We start from the raw sequence: 20,382 nt of genomic DNA, 5'->3' as shown, positions 1-20,382 counted from the left end.
GTATTGCTTAATGTTGAGCCTTTTGCCACCTCCCGTGGTTGTGCATGTGTGTACTGCTATTTATTCTTATATTCATGAGCATGTGAATCCATGCCAGACCCCATGCTGGAGAAGGAACAAGTTACTTACCTGTAACTGTTGTTCTCCAGCATGGGTCTGGCATGGATTCACATGCGAACCCTCCCGCCTACCCCTCTGCGGCTCTTCACTTGGTCATACTGCCACTTCACGTGCTACCAAATCTGAAGATGGCTGCCAGAGGCGGGGCTTAAGGAGGGGCAGTCATTGGCTGTGGTCAGTATGACGCAGAGATCAGTGATTGGTTACTGCTACGAAAGACAGATCAGAAACGAAACTGATACTGATTTTTTTCTTTACCGAGGATTCCCAGCCTGACGACGGGGAATATTCATGAGCATGTGAATCCATGCCAGACCCATGCTGGAGAACAACAGTTACAGGTAAGTCACTTGTTCCTTATTTATTTTGGCTGGTTTTCTTTTATCCTTTACCTGTAGCTTCCCCTTTTCCCCTCTGCTCTTCCCCTTTTGTGTTTTTGTAAGATTCGCTCAACTTTGTGGTTTGAAAGATCACTGCACAGGAAAACGACCAGGAGTAGCTTCTCTGGGATCGTTTTAGTGCACTGTTAGTGGGTGATACGGCTGAGGGACCACTGCTGTGTGGGCACAGAAGCAGTAGTCTAGCATTCTTTGTCTTGTCTGGGATTTGGAAACCAACACCTTGTCAGAGTAAGATAAGTCGACTATCCATGTTAATGGAGGGGCATCAGTTGTGGATGAGGCATTGTGTGGTCCGTTTGGGAATTGGCAGCACAGCCAAGGTAGCAACCTCGAGTGTTGGCGTAGAGGATAGCTGAGCTGTTTGGGTAGCACGTTCTGCTAGCGGTTTGGGGTCCATTGGCGGCTTTGCTAGATCAGGAGTCTGAAGTGGCTGAGGGAATCCTCTGGGACTGGGACCAGGTACAGACCTTAGTTGAAGTTGGAGATGGTGACCTATTCTGGGAGGCTCACATGAACGAGGCAGCTCGAGAGGAGTGTGGAGGCTCTGGAGCAAGAGCCTTGGGTGGAAAAGTAAGTGGTGGTCCCTCAGCAGCTGGTGGTTGAGGCAGGAGGCTGTGGTGCTGTTGCAGACTCGGCAAGACCAACGTAAGTCATGGCCCATCATTCCTGACACCACCTGCCTGGTTTTGGGTGTACTGCTAATCTGGGGTGCAGTGTCCAGGTGGCTTGAGGGTGGGTGCGCCATGCCATGTCATGCACCATCTGCCAGCAAGGCAGTCCCATCAGAGATGAAAGGCTTGCACACTGGGTACCGAGGCTATCGGTCTTCCATTCGGCAATGGCGTGTTCACCAGTACAAAGTCCAAGTCCTAATTCTCTGCTGCAGAGCTCTTGATTTCTGGTGGTGTTATCTGGTTGCTCGTCCCAGGATGCAGGACTATGCATTACATTATCGGGCATGCCTCCATAACAAGCAGATCTCAACCCACGCATCATGAGCTTGCCGTAAATGGTCATCCTCACCTATCCTGAGCAGGGCTGTGTTGCTTCCTCGGTGCTCTGCTGAGGAGGTAGTAGCAGTGCCTCCATTTGGGCCCACTCAATCGGCCCAGCACATTAAGCATGTAGGCACGCATTGCCTGTATAGTCTGTTTTTCATTACCCTAGTCTGATCACCTTTTTATTAATGCTGTAGTTATTATGAAATATTTCAGTTAGTTAATCCGAATTGGGGCTGTTTTTGCAAACCTCGATGACTGTAACTAATCTTACTTCTCAAATAAGTCCATGCTCTGATGTAGTTTTGCATGGCAAGTGGCAGTATATCCGTTATTTGTAACTATTGTGTGCATGCCATTTCCAGCCCTGTAAACTACGTGACCGTTGGCAGATATTATGGAAAGCAATGTTGATTTATAGATTTTCAGATTGTCAGTGTAATGCTGGTTGCATGTCTTTACCGCGCACTTATCAACTGTGTGGCTCTTTACTGCACGGCATTTAGTGTAATTCTTGGCCGCACTCTAACACGCTTCGCAAATTAGGGCTGAAAAAAAGTGGGAAGAGTGTACCCTCGCACAGGACTGTCTGTTACTAAAAGGGGTGGAGGGTGTCTTCTCGAACCCCCCCACCACTCCCTCTTCACAAATGAAAGTTGGTGTTAATTCCTTTTGGCATCCATGAACTCAATGGGATACCCGAGCCCTTGCAGGATTAAGAGCTGAGGAAGTACGATTCTTTCTCGAGGATTACAATGGTGTGCTTTTCTTTTCAGAGCAGTGGAAAGAGTTCGGTGCTGGAAAGTCTGGTTGGGAGGGACTTGCTTCCCAGAGGCACTGGCATAGTAACCCGGAGACCCCTCGTCCTGCAGCTGGTGCACGTCTCTCCAGAGGATCGACGGAAAACAGTCACAGATGACAATGGTATGCATGTTATGTATACTGTTAGTGGTAGTGTTTGTTGTAGCTTGATCATGCAGGCATTCAAATGGACTCTTCTAAGCACCTTTCATTGCAGTGGCTCAATTTTAGACTTCTAAGGGGATTCATTTTCTTGTCCAGCAGGCTTAATTTGAAGAGTTACTCTTTCTTGTGTTGTCTACTCGTTGCCTAATTGCCTTGTTCTTTTGCTGAAGACTCACCATAGAAGTCGACTATCTATAGCTTTTTGTTTTTTTTGGCTTGTCTATAGCACGAACACGCTACCTTAAAGCCGCGTCCAAGTTCAGATATTCACAACCAACAGAAGAAGCATCAGTGCACCCTATTGTGTTGTAGCACTGACCCCCTTATAGAGACCCAAGAAAGTACAACATGCCGCAAAACCTTTGAAAAACGGGCTTTATGGGCATGCCCACTGGTCATACACTCCTGTCTTGTTTCTGTACCATGCGCCTGCTCTACTGGCAGGCCTCATTACTCTCCCAATTTCCTTTTGTGGTACACTCTTAACCCAGTGCCAAACTCTTCCGGGAATCTGTATATACCACTGCCTTGCGATGAAAGGTTGCACCAGGCATACAGGAACTGAAAAAGAATGTGGTGGTCTCCAAATGTTTTTGCATTGTTCTGTTTTGTACATTAAGCTTGTACATTAATACGATTGGGTCTGCAGGCCCTTTTGTTGTATTGCGTGAAATTTGAAATGTGCTATTTTTTTTCCTCTGGCTTTTTCCATCTCTTTGGATTTTTAATGAAAGCCAGTGAGTGATTTTATATTTTAATATTGCTATGGATTCAGTTTCTCAAAGCATTAAGTTACCCTCAATTCTATAGGCTCCAATTAAATTGGATATGAATTTAGTGTTCTATTACATCCGCCCTCTGAGCTGAAGCATAGTTTTGCATAAATCTTACATTTCAACTTTATTTTTGAAGATTTTCTTATAAGCCAATCTATTTAAAATCTGCTCTCTCTTCTGGAGGCATTGTTTCACTGAGCTCGGTTTTAGCATATATTTGGTATGTTTTTCTTATGTGGATATTGGAAGAACCCACCCCCCCCCGCCCTCTTTTTATATATTTAAGTATTGCGGTGGACATCTTTTTATAAGCAATTGTTACATCAAGAGATAATGTTACCTTAGCCACCATAGGTCCACAGATCTAAATGGATTATGTCGCAAATTCATCATCTCGGGCCCACCCTGCCTCTTTTACCAACCATTGTTTCAGGTTACTTTCTGGTGGAAAGTGTCTAAAGATATGATAAAATGGGTTTCCGCCCCAGTTTCCAGCCTGCACTGCTGTCAGACTTTGGAGCAGTACCCTAGAATATATATCTGTGTGAGGTTCTGGACTCTCAATCTGGGACCTAGACATGGATCCGAGGTATAGAATCTACGTAAGAAAACTAGTGTTATCAAAAGCATTCTTGTTTTATTTTGCCAGCATTGAGAAGCTTTTGCTCCTGTTCCTATTTATTGCATAGGTAATCTGTAAATGTAAATATTAAAAATTCATTCATTTTTCCACAAACACGGACCACTAAATTTGGTACTCTGACATTCGACTGTTGCCCTCATCAAACACGTCTGCTTTACATTCCCAGTCAGGGGGCATTGGCAATTACTGAACATGTATTAATTTATCACTATGCCTGCTGAAGTCCTAGTAGTCTGTAGAATAGTTGGTTTACCAAATTGTAATTCTTCTCTTCCTAAACATGAAATCCTGCATAAGCTATTCCTGAAAAGAGAAAATGGTACACTTGATATCTTTCCCGCTATATTAATCATCAGATTTTTCTCTATATTGCTTTGCTGGCGCAGTTGCCAAATTTAGCTTTCTGGATAAGTTCAGTGTTCCATACTGCAGAGGAAGATCACCATTGAATCAGAAAACTTTCCACTTTTTGGTGATTTATTGTTTGTTATAGATAAACGGCAGGTCACTAATGAGTTTGTGTGAATGTCTTGTAGAATGTAACACAACTGAGAAAATATAATGCTTGTATTATTGGAACAGGCTGCAAAATCCTCAATCTGCAGAAACATTTCGTCTGTCAGTTAAATAACTGAAAAATAGACAATGTACTTTTATATACTCAATTACTTTAATACATTGACAAAACATGTAAAGTTTTATAAAAAATAAATGTTGAATTTTTCATTTCTGTACCCATCAAAGGATGTATTGTTTCTTTTGGTCGCAACTCTAATATTATGATTCCAATATTTGAAACTGAGTATCTAGCAAAATAAGTGTCTAAGATCTAAATATCTTTCAAAGGAAAGAACCCAATCTAGGGCGTGCATGTGTTTCACACTACATGTCTGTAATCTAATTTCATAAGGTGCATGCTCCTTCAGGGCCACATGACTAAATGAAACCAATCAATCTATAAGTGAAAAAAACGAATTAAATGAGAAAATGAATATCGACACCTTTTTCACAAAAAAAAATCAATTTTATTGTCATTTTCTCAAGAAGTAGCCAACATTTTTATCAGAATGAGCAATAACTGGCTCATGTAAATTACTCCCAGCCCCCTACCCCCGTCCATCCATCGCCTGCATGCATTACAGTGAACACCACTTATATCACTTCAAATAGAATCGTACACCATTGTGTTACTTTCCCATGGCAGGCTAATGACCGTATGTATTAATGAAAGGTAGCCAGGTCCTCTGTCCATGCCTCCTCCAACAGGTGCTTCAAGTACTCCATGTTGTAAATGGACCTTGCTTTCTGGACCCATTCTTTCTTGTGGGTATACCTCTTATCTTCCAGTGCTGTGCCACACATCTCGTTGCTGCCACTAGCAGGGAGTGGACTATATGGCCTTCCTCCCCCACATCCTCCTCATACACCCCAACAGCAGCACAGACCCGGCGATGGAGGCCTTTGCACTCCATCCAAATCCTTGAGCCATCCCAAGACTGTACAGCGCAAGTCCACCCCTTGATACATCACCGCCAGGGCTGCCGGTGGGTAATGCCATCTGTGTATCAATTTAAATGCTTGCATTTCATATTGCAGGGACAGCATGGACGTTTTAGCCCTCCTACTTATTGTGGCCCACATCTGATCAGTTATGTCTATCTCCAGGTCTTTGGCCCACTTCGCCCTTGACGGAAGCGTGTCGGCAGGGCAGCTCTGCCTCAATTCCCCATAGTTGAGATATCCAGCCCTTCGTGGTAGCACCTTGCAACAACAGCTTTTCAAAGGGTGAGTTCCCTACCTAAATTTTCTCCCTATTCCTGCCTCAACACTCCTTTCAACTGCAGATGCTGAAGACAAACAGCCCCCGATACCCAAACATTCCTTCAGGTGGGCCAGTGACATGAATCTGCCCCCTTCCCAGAGCTGCCCCACTCTTGACAATCCTGCCTTGTACCACCAGTGAAACTGTAAGGCATCTGCAATAGTTCATCAATGGCAGTGCCCAGATACAACTTGGGGGCGAGGGCCACGTAGACAGCCGTCGGTTAGCACCACTCTTGCGCCAAAGTGACCAATAAATCGCCAATATGGGGTGTGGCAGGACCCGCTGCGGGGAGGGTGGATCTCTCTCTCTGCAGGAACCACATACTCTCTTCTAGCGTAAACGGTTCCACGACCGAGTTGTTCATGTGTACCCACTGTTTCTGTGAGCTAGGGTCTAGATGGTCCACCATTATCCTCAGTTGAGCTTCCCTATAGTACGCCATAAGGTCTGGGAATCCCCTCCACGCCTCTTTAGGCAGGACCAAAGTTCTACAAGCCACCCTGGGCTTGGCTCCCGCCCCTCGAAAAAAGGAGAGCTCTATGCGCCTTGGCCAAAAAGTGGATGGAACCACTATGGGGAGTTATCTGTAACAAAAACAGCAGCTTGGGGAGGACCTGGGGAGTGCCATCCGTCCACAATGCTACATGTCATGTCAGCCTGTATCTTGCCCCAGAGAGGGAGGTAATTTCTTTCAAGCAGATGCCCAGCGTCACTCGTTACCTTGACCCCCAAGGTAGTGGAATCCCTCCTGCTGTGTCGCAATCCCCAACTCTGTCATGAAGTCGGTGTCTCTGCTCCAAGTCTTAGCCAGAAATGCCACAGACTTTTCCAAGTCAACCTTAACCCCCAAGTACCCCCCCCCCCCACCCCCTATTCCCGCAATCCCTTTAGCGGAGCAGGCACTGAGATCTGCGGATTCGTGAGAGAAAGCAGAACATCATCCGCAAACAGATCAACACATTTTTAGTAGCAATTGATAATGTCACTCAATATTAATGTATTCCTAATACAAAGTATCCTTTCTGACACTTGGACAAAAGGACTTAAGATATTTTGGCAATTTTAGAAACTGATGCAACGTTGGAACACTTTACTAGACAATTAATACAACTCTGGAGGTAATTTTGATCTACAATTCAGACACAATTATAATAGAGTAAATGGAGCTAATTAACGGTTTACTTTTCCTTTTGATGAATTGAATGGCTTAGTTTAGTCGGATGAACCTAAAGAAGCACACATGTACCATTCGAGTTGGTTTGAGTGGTGTGAAACATGTGTAGGCTTCTTAGTTTAATAGCTATTTAGGTATTAGATCCTCTTTTATTTGGCTAAATGTTAGATTTAAAATACTTGATTCATAATATGAAAGATGTGACCAAAGGATACATAGAATACAAAATGTGTGCTACGAGTATGCAAGTAAAAAGAAAGTATCAAAGAAATGAACTTAAGCACATTCACTGTCTTTCAATTATGTATTGTTTTAGCTAAACTATTGGAAGACTTGTATTGAGCATAGCCACAGGTGTGACTTGAAGCCTGTTTTAGGAAGGTACATTTAATATAGATAGGGGTGGGGGGAGTAGAAGAGAGAAAACCGTTTTGTCTGAGCATTCGCTATGTAAAAATGTTGTATCGTGATCTTTTCTAGATGGTTTACTTTGTGTGTAGTAAACTTAGATGAACAATCATCTATTCCCTGGTTTTTAGAGTGCTCTGACATCTAGCAATAGGACTAGAAAGGGTAGTGTTTGCACGTCGAATGAACTGTGATATAAGAATTTGAGAAACCTCTCCTTTTTGTGTGGTTCTGCTTGCCACCAGAAAATTCTTTAGGCATTAAATTGGGAAGTGAAAAACCTGTTTTAGCAGAAGCTAAAGTGAGCGCCTGGATATTGTGTATTAAACATTGAGGAAGAGCAAGCAACCGCTGGAAAACTGAAGACTAATCCAATTCTACTTGCATTTCTTTTTTTTTCTACTTATTGTTCACTGTACTGATACCACTGTGTAACCAAGCTGTAAGCATCCTTGTACCTGTTGAGCCCAGTTACCCAAGGGTTCGGTGCACATTCACAAACAATGTGGCTTAAAGCTAGCTTCCTCAAAGGATGCACATTTTTAACTTTTTGTTTGTTGCATTCGACCTCATTATTTATTCTTCTGAAGGTTTCCTAATGTATATTTATAGACTTTCTCACGAACAGTTACACAGTGACTACCATTCACTTCCCAGAACTAGTGAATACGAATATACCTATTTGCAATTTGTGTCAAGCTACCCAGGAGCTTCTCACAGGAGCTTAAGACATCCAAGCAGTTTTGATCCTTGCTTTACAGGCTGGATGGCTTGGATCATGCTCTGGGAAAGTAAGCCTTTCACTTATAGTGCCCTGTGTGCCTTTTACAAGATTGAACTTGCGTGCAATTTGGGCATTATACATTTATTTTGTATTTTTTTGGTGTGGATTATTTCAGGTTGTCTGTGGAAATTCGTTCATACATTCTGTAATCATTCTTTCTCCAGCATTGGATCTTTCATGGATTCACATGCTTAGAATATTCCCCGTCGTCAGGCTGGGAATCCCCGGTACATTATATAGACCCTTTCCCGTAGGAAAACTTTTTCGATGCTTATGCGTCCTATCCACCTTGTTTTGTATCATGCGTGCCCGCGCCGTCAGGACGCCATGATATAAATACAGGACCCGCCCCCGCGCTCCCTCAGATTTCGGCCCCCAAAGTAGTGGGGGAACCAGTTTGCATGCCCAGGGGAGGCAGGCGGGCGCATGTGAATCCATGAAAGATACCAATGCTGGAGAAATGGAGTTACAGGTAAGAAACTATTCCCTTCTCCAGCATTGGATCTTTCATGGATTCACATGCTTAGAATAGATTACATAGCAGTACCATCCCGAAAAGACAAGAGCAGCTCCCCTCAATCGCTTCGACACTGCTTAATATGTTAATACTGCTTGTATGTTTGATATGAAAAGGCCACCATGTTAAGAACAAAAATGGTCAAATTATCTCTATCTAACTGCATTGTTATCCATAATGGACATTTCATCTGTTTGGGTGCTGTGTTAAGTCTTTCTTGGGGGTGCTCAGCATCTCGGTTGCATTGGGTTGAACAATTGAGGGAGTCTCTCAATTTTTCTATATGAAGTTGCAGGGTAGGGTCTTGATGGCCCTTGACTCCATGATCCTGCCAATTGTGAACCCTGGTTTTGTAGTGTCTATGATGCTATGAAATAAAGAAGCAAACACAAGTTTTGGAAGCCTATGCTTTTCAAAAACCACTTATCCTGTCTGTAAAGAAAGACTTCAATCTGCTTCTGTAAGAGCGATCCTTCAACAATTTCTTCTGTGGAAACTCTGCCTATTGAACTTATTCACCATTGTTATTTCCAAAAGAGCAGATGGACAAGGGCCTATATCTTTTATTTAAAAAAAAAAAGAAAAATCTCTCATGGAATGGAGTATCCATAGTTTTGAACATGGTATAATTTTAGCTACTACCTTAATCAGTTGACAGATATTAATTGAATAACTTCTTTTATCTGAGTGTATATATAGAAAATGAGGGCAAGAGGAAAGGTAATGAATGAATCGGTACATAACAGCACTGTATTTCCATTTTCATCAATGGGAGAAAAAAACCACAGCAAGTATCTCCAAGAACAGGGACATCTGCAAGCAAATGGCATAAACGCGCTATGCTTTCAAGAGGAGTGTCCGTGTTGAAGCAAGTATGTGAGAAATGTAAATTTGAAGAAATGTTCATGATGTAGATAGTAGGGACAAATGGTGAAACAGTGATATGGAAATACAATGCTGTTTCCCAGGGGTTAAATCGCAAATGATGAGCACCTGCCAAATAGGTTTGCTATCTTCAGTGAAATAATGACCACTGAGTTTCACGAACAGAATGGGCACACTACAATAGGGAGCATTCATTCTGGAAAGTAACAGATAAGTAAAATGTGAGCTCTAGAAATGACAAGTCAACAATTTAATGGTTGAATTGTCTTACCAAAAACAAAACAAGCCGCGGCACAGACTGTCATTGGGAGCAATGCTAATTTTACATTTAGCTAAGACTAAGCTTGCAAAATAAGCAATCGTTTAGATGAGTGGTAGAAAACACTGATCTAAAATTGTATGTTTTAAATACTCTTGTGGTCTCTACAACCGATCCAATCCTGGAACTGTGATGCCGGTGCTAGAATATTAGTTGGAGAAGGAAAAGACAGTGACTTGTTAGATGCACTCAAAAGTAAGCATTTATTAATTGTATCAAACTGAAACAAAAGAATTACACAAAAATGTCCATGCATTACTTTTTGTCCTTTATGCCCTTTTTTAGTTTGAAGTCACAATAAGAAAAAGGATAATCTGAGTAAGTTTGGCCAAAAGCCTTTGTCCTCTTAAACTGAGGAATAATGAACAAGCATATATTCCTAAATTGAGAAGAAAAAAAACCTCCTATTTGTATCTCTAACAGGTACTATGCTCAGTAGTTGAACTAGTGAAAAAGGGAACACTAACTAGATGATGGCATGAAATTCATTTGTTATGTAAAAATGTTCTGTCCTGATTGTAGGCCAATTGTTATAAATTATGATTATCTGGAAGGGCAGAAACGTCAGCAAGTTTAAACGTGTTTGTTGTGGAATTTATGCAGGTATATTCATATGGTATATTATTCCATGGTAATCCCTGTGGAATAATGTGCACTAAAGAAATGTCTATTGTTTCATTGACTCATATTGAATATGGGCTATTCATGATGATTATCTAATACGTGGCGATTGTAAAGTCGTTCAATACTGTTTTTTTCAGGAAGAGCGCATGCAACTTGGATATGTTGTAAACTTTTGCCCAGTAGGCTGGAAAGGGAGTATAGGTTCTTTAAAAGAATGCTGTCCGTTAAAGAAATTTAGAATGGGGCTGGTACACTCGAGCATTGCTCCAAATGCCAGGACTTACTACTGGCCCGTCATCAGTCTCCCCCAGTTCCTCTCTTTCCGCCCTATTCTTTGTTTATGGGAGTTAATCTGTGCACCTCCTATATTCTTTTTTAGGTAGTTTCACTTTTTGCTGTCTCCCCCTCCCTGAGAGGCATATTTATTTAATTGGCTGACACTGTACTTCAATGTCTCCCTCTTAAGCAAATCTGTTGACAACTGGGTTCAAGGGTGTATAGGATGAAGTAAGCACAAAGCTGGTGTGAACTGTCTCCAGAGCTTTCACCCGGGATCTTGTTCGTTTTTAGGGAGAATTAAACCTTAGTCTCTAAGAGCATGCTTAGTTTCCGTGTCAAAGAAGGGTCTGGACCACAGAATATCTTGTTTGGTGAAGGACGGCAGAGTATGTATCGGAGCGGTTAGCGAAATTGGAGTGGGCGAAGTCTCCAAGTTGGAACTGCCCATTGGAACCGGTGGAAAGCTGCCCCGTCTAAATTCCCAGAGACCTATTAATGCCCAGTAAGGCATTTACTCTAGGCACCCATGTTTGCAAGTACGTCTTGGTGAGAAAGCATTCTCAGGCTTGCCCTGCAGTACGGGATGATCTTTTCACCGCAGACTACGTTGAGACTGCAGAAAAGTGAAGTGTCTCATCCTTTGCACCATCCTGAACAATGGAAGGACACACACTGGGGACTTTAAATTCGCCTAGAAGGTGTTCCCTTCAGAGAGAAGGGAGGCAATGTCAGTCTCTTAGGGTTTGTGCTGCTGTGTTGGTACTGAATATTTCAGTACTGGAAAACCTAAAACCTACCAAATCTTCCGACCAGTTTAAACCTCACGAGAAGAGGTAGCACTGGGGTCTTTCGGCACTGCCTCAGTACCAAGTCTTTCTGGTAATAGTTAAAAAAAAAAAAAAAAAAAAATTATAATTTTAAAAAGCACAGCTCGCGTATAAACCATGTATCACTGCCATTTGATGGTTATACTTGATTTGCCCTTTCGGGGCCCATCCACATTTTTACACTGAAGGCGAGTCTTTTAAAATGGAATTCCTCTTAGTAAGTCTGTGGGAGCTTTTTCATCCTCCCGTGAGGAAAGAAAGTTCAGTTCTCATGAAACTCCTTTCCTTCTAGTAGCCACCCGCCCCTCAACTAACAGGCAGGTCCCGAGGCGTGGTGGCCGTATGTGTAACAGAACTTGAAGCCTGCTACAGCACCTTCTCTACCTTTATATTCCTGCTCCAGTGTTGGTAGTTTCTGCCAACTGCCCAATGACCAACATCAAGGAATAAGCCATTCAAGATCTTTCCATTTCAGAGTTGTACATGGTAAAGGCTATAAAGGAGGGAGACGTGCAGAAAAGTCTTTGACCTCAAGAACACCAATTGCCCGCACCCTGCCCTTGTTAATCTGCTTTCATCCCCTGTGGAAACAAAGTTACATCTGCCTCCAAAAATATCAAGATTGGAGAAATAAGCAACACTGCAACTAGAGGGTGAGGAAAATCATCTTCACCCTTCCAAACAGTTTTACAGAGTTCTATCAAAAGCTATCCGTGCTCTAGATTTACCACCCGAGAAGTCAGATTCCTTTGGCCTTTGTTTCAAGACTATGTAGTCATTACAAGTCCGGTGGTAAACCTTTAAAAGTTGCTGGAACTGATTGCCCGTCACAATTACAGTTCCTGCCGAATTGAGTCTGCACTAATTCTACCGACTGTTACAGACGGTGGAAATGCAGCTGAAACGCAAACCGTATTACCGTCTCATCACAGTAGCACACATCTAGAAACTGCGGTATTGGCACCAAATATCGTTGCTAATGCCGCCGAAAATACAGCTGTTACCTCCAGCTTTCAGGTGGAGGTAAATGCATACAGGTGCCACACCCAGGTGAACCCAATCCACTCAAGATGGCTACATAAAGCACACGCCTTCCCCAAACACATTTCCAACACCATGCTGCCACAAGCCATTGCTCGATGGTACCTGCAGCTGCTCGTGCTGCACCTGGAACTACAGAGACATGAAAACCAGGCCAGGGCACAGGAGGAGGAGCCATGTAAGGCATGCACCCATACCCAGGCCCTCACCCTGGGACCTCAAAGACAGCCAGCTGGTAACCTAGTACCGACTCAACAGGGGGCCCATAAGTGAGCTGCTCACCACAATCCAGTGGGACATTGAGAGCAGGATAAACAGCTGGACCGATGTGCCCCCACTGCAAAAGCTTGTGTCCGTCCTGCAATTCCTAGGAACTTCGAGCACTCTGTGGCCATGCTGCAGGGCATGTCACAGCCCACATTTTGTCTCATGCTTGGCCAGGTGTTGGAAGCCCTCCTGCTCCATGTTACACGCTATATCTCTCTGACCACCTCCTAGGCAGAGGTGCACGCCATGAAGGCCCAGTGCCATGCTGTAGCACACATGCCAAATGTCATTGCAGTCCTGGACTGTACTCATGTGTTCGTGGTCCCTCAAGGCACACAAAGTGGTGTACCCCAACAGGAAGCACCACCACTCCCTTAACGTCCAGGTGACCTGCGATCCCGACCTATATTTCGTACACTACTGTTCCCGCTTCCCTGGTTCCACCCACAATGCCATGGTCCTACGCAATAGTACACTGCCAGGATACATGGAGAGGCACAGAGGAAAACTGACCTGCATATTCGGTGAGTACAAGTGCCATCGCACAATGTCAAGGTGCTGCAATGCAGCCAAGCGTATTTGGAGGTTGGGGGTGTTGCTTGGGCATAACCGCAAAATGCAAGCCCTGACAAGGCATGAACATATAGGACTTGCCCACTTACCGCACAAAGGACTGTACACCCCACAGAACAATTATGCCAGACAAACCTGTATGAATATGCATATGCACAGGGACTCAATGGACTAACACACATACAGGTGCCCCAGTGCAACATGATAGTCCATAATCATTGCATCACAATGTGCGACATGCCAACCTAGACCAGTGGTCCTGGCAGTTCCACAGCCAAGTACTCGGGAACATGACGCCATCAATTAGTATCCGCTGACCAGAAACCCACTGAGGTACAAGTAACCAACCATAAGGGCACATGCACAAGAGCAACATACAGGCCCAAAGCAGGAACCATGTCATCTTGCCATGACAACCATAGACCCTGAAATTGACAACTGTTGCAAGAGACCGGGTTCGTGTAGGAAGATAAAAATACTGCTTGATACAACATGCACATACGGTGATAGCTAGACATGTGTCGTTATGAAGCCCCTGTTGCATGCACATCTACATGATTTAGAAAATGGCAACGCCTACACAATGCACTGTGACTGATGCATTTAACCTTTCTGCTGGCAGGCGACGATGGCTACCCGCAGCTGCCGTGGCTCATGACACCTGTGCAGGATCCAGACGCCACAGGAGTTTGCCTACAATTATGCACACAGCAGGACCAAGCGCTGTATAGAGCATACCTTGGGCCTCCTGAAGACCCGTTTTTGATGCCTGGACCATACTCCAATGGGCACTAAAGTATAGGCCTGAAAAGGTAGGAAAAATGGTGCTGGTCTGTGCCATGTTGCACAATATATGCCTACAGAGGAATGCCCCTCTACCCCGTGATGTGGACATGCCACCGCTCTGAGGATGGGCTTACACTGCCTGTGGCAGAGGCGACTGGACGCGTTTGTTGGGATGACATCAGAGCAAGAGGAGTGGCTCGCCAGGAACTAATGGACAATTTCTTTTGAGGAAACTACTATTCACATTCCATGCACCAGTGTATATATGCTGTCACAGTAATGATAAAACACATGGACTCAAAGAGGAATGTGATGAAATTGCTTCAGATGAGCATAGGTTTAATGTGTAAATGGTCACACATCCCCCTTCCCGACACACTCCCCTCACACCAACCCAACACACTAAATCCCCCTCGCCACCCTCAAAACCACCCAAACACACCCTAGTGCCAAAGTACGAGTCCAGAGTCACTTGCGTGACCTCTTCCCTTCATGGCTTTCCCCCAGCGACTTCGGGTCCAGAATGCGCTCAGAACAGCGGCTTGTGGAGCTCGGCAAGGATCCCTCCGTTTGTGTGATGGAACCGACCCTGGCTTCTGGGTGTGTTGCATTGTGAGCTCCATGTTTTGCTGCATAGCCTCCTCAAAGCCATAGATGCCCTTGGTGAGCTTACGTGCATGCTGGCCGGTCACGCTCCATGCTCTGCACCATCTGGCGTCTTGCACCCTAAATGCAGTCCCGGATGGCCAAGAAGTGGAGGGACTGTGTACTAGCGATTGCCTTCATTTGCACCTGGCGCCTTTCCATTGCCTCAACATGGTAGAGTGGTCCGGTGTGGCATGGTGATGGGTTTGGGGCTATGGGGAGAGCTCAGGCTGAAACATGAAGACCCATATGAGGGGATGCCGGACTCCCCCAGATGACTGGCCCTGCTGCCCAGGTTGAATGCTGTCATACCCAGGTGGTGTGTATGTGTTATGGGCCTGTCAAGTGGGTTGTTCAGTGTCTTTTTGGCGCCTGCCAGCAGCTGTCACCCATCGCAGCTGCTTTGGCCAGCAGTTGTGGTGCAGATGGGGTTGCCATGTCTGCCGCATATGAAGTGGGTGCAGGGCCTGCGCTGGCACCGGCAGGTCTGGTCTTGCTGGTCCCTGGTGTACCATGGGGTCTCTTACAACTGCTCGTCCCGTTGGTCAGCCCTTCAGGGGTTGTGGTTGAGCTTGACACTGTGAAGGCCACGGCCGTCGTTGGGCCGTCACCCACCTCCTATTCCTTCTCCTCTGCCTCATCCTGAGCTAGATGTGAGCCTGTAGGGGGACAAATTACATGCTGTAAGGCATTGTTCATGCCTGCGTGTTGGCTTGCAAGTCACACCTGCTGTTTGTTCGAGGGACACACCAAACATGTGGGCAGAAGTGTATGGTTGTATATGGGGCCATTGCATGTGCCCACTGCAGGGTGGGTATGGTCGCTGCAGAGTGTCTGACCCATGACAAGGCAGCCGGTCTTGATGGGTGCAACTGGCAGGGTAAGCCATGCCGGCAACTGGCTCGGCATGGACCTGCATTGTGTGGCATTTTCTGTGTGAGTGCTATTTCTGTGAGCCCCACTCACCGGAAGGCGTCAGCTGGACCTCCCTACAAATGGCCGATTCTAAGTGCCTTGCCTGTCTGTGCCTGTCCGTGACAGGACGAGGCACGCCCGATACTGCCCACCTCCTACCCTACTTGTTCCTTGCCAGGTAAATGGCAGCCTCTGCATATGCATCGCAGCGCCACTAAGCCCAGCAGCACCACAGATCTACACGGCGTCTGACCCTTCCACCCTCTCATGCGAATGAGCCATAGAGCATTCGTCACTGCAGCAGGCTGCCATTGCCCAAACACCGCCACTACAGCAGCAATCCAAAGGTACTGCCTTCACCTACTATCCCACGTTGTGACATTACCTGTGACTCTGACCACCGGTCCACCGTACGATACTATTTTCGAAATGCATGTTGCCCTTCTAACATAGATTATATATCTGAACTCTACATTCTAGCTGCGCCTGTTCCCATCGCCCATCCAGCTCCTAATATGCGCTTGTGACTGTTGCCCCCCTAATATTCAATACCTAATACTGCATCTGTGACCCTCCCTTCAAACAGACGTTCTTATCAAGTATGTTATGCCTAGCATTGACCACATGCACTGCTTAGTGTGGCCTCTCACCGCCTGTGACCGCGCTACGTATTAATCATATTGGCCAATATATGTAACGGTTATTGCACCCAATCAACAGGCTTTAGGCTCGTTTTTGCCTACTCTACGCTGCCTCCAAAATGTATTGACATGTTAGACTGTAATCCACTGATGCTACGATTAGCAAATGAGACTGTTTACTATGGCGCAGGGTGCATTATCACATTCTGCCATGTTTTAGCCAGAACTAGTCTACCTAAACAGTTTTGCTTTCTATTGATCTGAACTATTGTATCTGGTACAATTTACAATGCTAATGTACTAAACCAGCCTACTATGTCAAGTATAAATTGCCATAATGTATAACATATCTTGAGGTATTTCTATACACAGCTAAGAAACCTAGGCCTGTTGTACAAATGATCTTCCTGACGTAGAGCAGAAGCATTATCAAATTACGACTGTTAAAGTGCTAGTCCTCTACCTACAAGTAGCTATGACAGCCTGGTTAACACTCGCCATGTTTCCGTTTTGTATTGTACCCTTCGACTACCATGCATAGGATCCCTCGTCCTTGTCCACTTAAATGATCTTAGCAGACCATCATGCCCTAGACACCACCCCATACCCAGTCCTACCCCATTCCTTCCTAAAACGAGCCCGTTCCACCCCCACCAAGACTACAATAACCTCCCTACAGCGCGGAGTAGTAGCCAAAAACCTAGTTTCACACCCACCCCATACACCCTTACTTCAAATAACTAGCCCATAAGGAGTTCCTACCCAAGCTTAGGTACACTGAGATGCAACCGACTGAGATCATGGACACACACCACCCTACCTTATCCTAATATAGACCATTCTAAAATTAACAATGCAAACTAATCACACTGCAGCTTAATAGCAGAAAGCAACGTCTCAGGTCGCAAACTTTCAATTGCCCAACCCCCGGTGCCCACACCCAAACTAAAACTATTCCCAGCACCACCTCAGTAGATCACCCACGCATACCTCTAAAAAAGACTCTCACTAATTCTAGTAAGTATCAGAACACCCCAAATAAAGTTGGCAATCCGCACTTTATACCTGGGTCTCAGACCCAACCCATTACTAAACTCAAATTAGCGCTCATCAACGCACGATTCATAGCTGCCCATGCCCCAGAAATACATTATTATATAATTGACCAGGGAATTGACATGCTCATAGTGACAGAAACTTGGCTCCACCAAGCTTCTGGACCTACGCTCACCATCGCCATTCCACCAAATTACACTATCCTTAGAACGGATAGAACCAAATCAGTAGGTGGGGGAGTAGCCATCATCGCTAGAACCTACCTCCAACTAAGAGCCTGCCCCATAGATAATCTAGAGGGTTAAGAAATTCTACTCCCTAAACTTGCTACCAACCATAAACTACTATTAACCTAGTAACTATATACAGAACACCTAAGAATAACTCTCAGCCAGACTTGGACATACCATTACTACTAACCCCACTGATGAGCCAAAAACAAAATGTATCATCTTTGGCGACTTGGTCCTCGGATTCAATGACGGCCAAGATCTCAAAGTTGAAGCCTTACACACCGCTCTTAAAGATGTCATTCACACAACTGTTGAATGCACCTACCCACAATATAAAGGTAGAATGTTGGACTGGGTATTATCCCTGAACACCCCAGTTTCCATAGAATCAATCACCCCATTGCCCTGGACAGATCACCACAGCATTAACTTCTCTATCTCATACAACGAACCTGATCCACCTAAACCCATCATATTTGACTCCTACGTATCTAGAAATTCGCCTAAACTATCAGCCGAAAACCTCAACCTAATTCTAAAGAATACGCTCCCTTGCAGATACGTACCATAACTGCCTCACAAAAACAATAGAAACCTTAGGACCCTGTGTCCCCCAAATCTAGACGAGCGGACAAAAAAAAACTAATTTTGGTTTAATGAGGAACTAATATCACTTAGACGAATTAAACGCTCTTGTGAACATCGCTATACAAATCTCCTACCCCCGAAACAACTGACGCCTTTCAAATCATGCAAATAAAATTTACAAAGCAGCCATCATTGCACATAAAGCAAACTCGCTCAATACTAGGATCAGTAATGTATCTTCAGACTCTAGAGAATTATTTATGATACTCAAAGAATTGGAAAACCCTATTCCAATCATCAACCCGGTTCAATCCAGTCAAGAGTGCACTACCATTCAAGACGCTCTAGCCGCTAAAATCCAACTACTACAAAGTAAAATCGCCACCAAAAGGAAAACCCTAGCAGAAAAACATAATCTGTCAGAACCCAACTCCAGCCCCACATAGTATACAATATTCCAGTCTTCCACTTCTCTAGTCTCCCAAGAAGTAGTGTTTAATTCCATAGCCAAACTTAAGCCATCCAACTGCAAAGGGGACAATTTCCCAGTGCACTTGGTCAAACTAGGTGCACCCATACTGACCCTTATCACTAATTTTGTCAATGCAACATTCAGTTCTAACTTGGTCACGGCAAGTATCAAAGAAGCCTGCGTCTCACCGTTGCTAAAAAAAGCCTTTGCTGAACCCTCTAATCCCAACAACTACGATTCCATTCCTTCTTAAAATCGATAAAATAGCATATAACCAAATACAAACCCACCTTGAACACAACAAACTCCTGGGAGCTAGACAATCTGGCCCTTCAGACCAAACCATACTTCTGAAACCGCACTCGCCGACCTCCAAATGCAAATAGACACCATTAGAGACTCAGGAAAACTCGCCATATTGCTGCTGTTGGAATTATCAGCAGCGTTTAACCTTGTAGACCATGACAAACTCTGACACTCTAGCTAAAGACTTCAGTTTTTCCACTGATGCCACCCTCTGGATTAAATCCTTTCTAGCTGAATGGACCTCATAGAGTCGCCATTGGGAAAGATGGGGCTGACCCTATAGCGGTACCCATCGGAGTACCCCAAGGATCATGCCTCTCCCCTAACCTGTAAAATGCCTATACCAAACTCCTTTTCTCAGCATTAGACGATGTGGGTGTCATCTACACAAACTTTGCAGATGACACCCAGATCCTTATCCCCATCACAGGGGATTACGCCCAGGACACCCAGACCATTAACCCTTTAATTGCCATGGGTATTTCCCCCCCAGTGCCAAGGCCTTTTTTGGTGATTTCGGTATGTGGCCATTCAATGCCTTGTAACTTTTTTGTTACATGAGATAGCTCGGCCAAATGTGTCCCCTTTTTTTCCCCCCCACATGTAGGCGACTGTAACGCCACCCAGGGATCCTAGGTTGCTGTAGGGGGGAGGGGGGGTGAGAGAAAATAACCAAAAAGGGCGAACATTTTTCAAAAAATGCAAATAAAATGATGTACAAAAAAGCCTGTGGTTTTTTCCTTGTAATAGCTAGGAACAAGTGGTTTGCTGTGCTGAATTCTCCAATTCCCTGGCTTTCTGGCTTTCAAGAACAGGTTGAGTGGAAACGAAAAAACATTTTGATGTGGTTATGAACCGTTTTGTGAGAGGTAGGTGATTTTGGCCATTTTTGTCAATTGGACATGCATGGGCGGAATGGAAGAAAAGGGTAGGAAAGCCGAATTGGAGGACAGAAAGGCATACACTTCTGAAAAGTAGACAAAATTCCAAGTTTAGGAAGGGGTGATTTGCACAGGTCGGGCAACAACTAGGTAGCGGAAAATGCCATATATTGGGGGGAAAAAGCGGGAAAATGACCGGAAAAGGGTATGTGTTGGACATGGTTGGCTTGATACGGCAATTGCTTCTATGAATTTTGAGAAAAACAATGCTCCGCTACATTACCCCGATTCTTGCAGTTAGGAAAGCACATTTTTTGTAGGGTTTCACAAAACAAGCAATACTATAAACCAAACACTGAGCTATGGTACACAGGTGTTTTATGCTTGCGGCCTGAACAGACGTATTTAGCATGTGTAAATCAGGAAAACCAA

General features: G+C 44.6%; 1 protein-coding gene across 4 annotated transcripts in view; it reads left to right on the top strand.

Annotated features, from left to right (window-relative positions):
- DNM1L (dynamin 1 like) overlaps window positions 1-20,382 on the top strand; it is a 1,039,542-nt gene that overhangs the window by 101,156 nt on the left and 918,004 nt on the right. For all 4 annotated transcript variants that reach the window (XM_069628197.1, XM_069628195.1, XM_069628196.1 and 1 more), the window contains exon 2: window positions 2,296-2,443. In XM_069628197.1, coding sequence (XP_069484298.1) covers window positions 2,296-2,443 — 148 coding nt within the window. The remainder of the gene's footprint in view (window positions 1-2,295; window positions 2,444-20,382) is intronic.

Source organism: Ambystoma mexicanum, chromosome 12 (genome assembly GCF_040938575.1).
Source record: "Ambystoma mexicanum isolate Mex_15411 chromosome 12, UKY_AmexF1_1, whole genome shotgun sequence".
Lineage (NCBI taxonomy): Eukaryota > Metazoa > Chordata > Amphibia > Caudata > Ambystomatidae > Ambystoma > Ambystoma mexicanum.
This window is presented reverse-complemented; position numbering and strand designations above follow the sequence as displayed.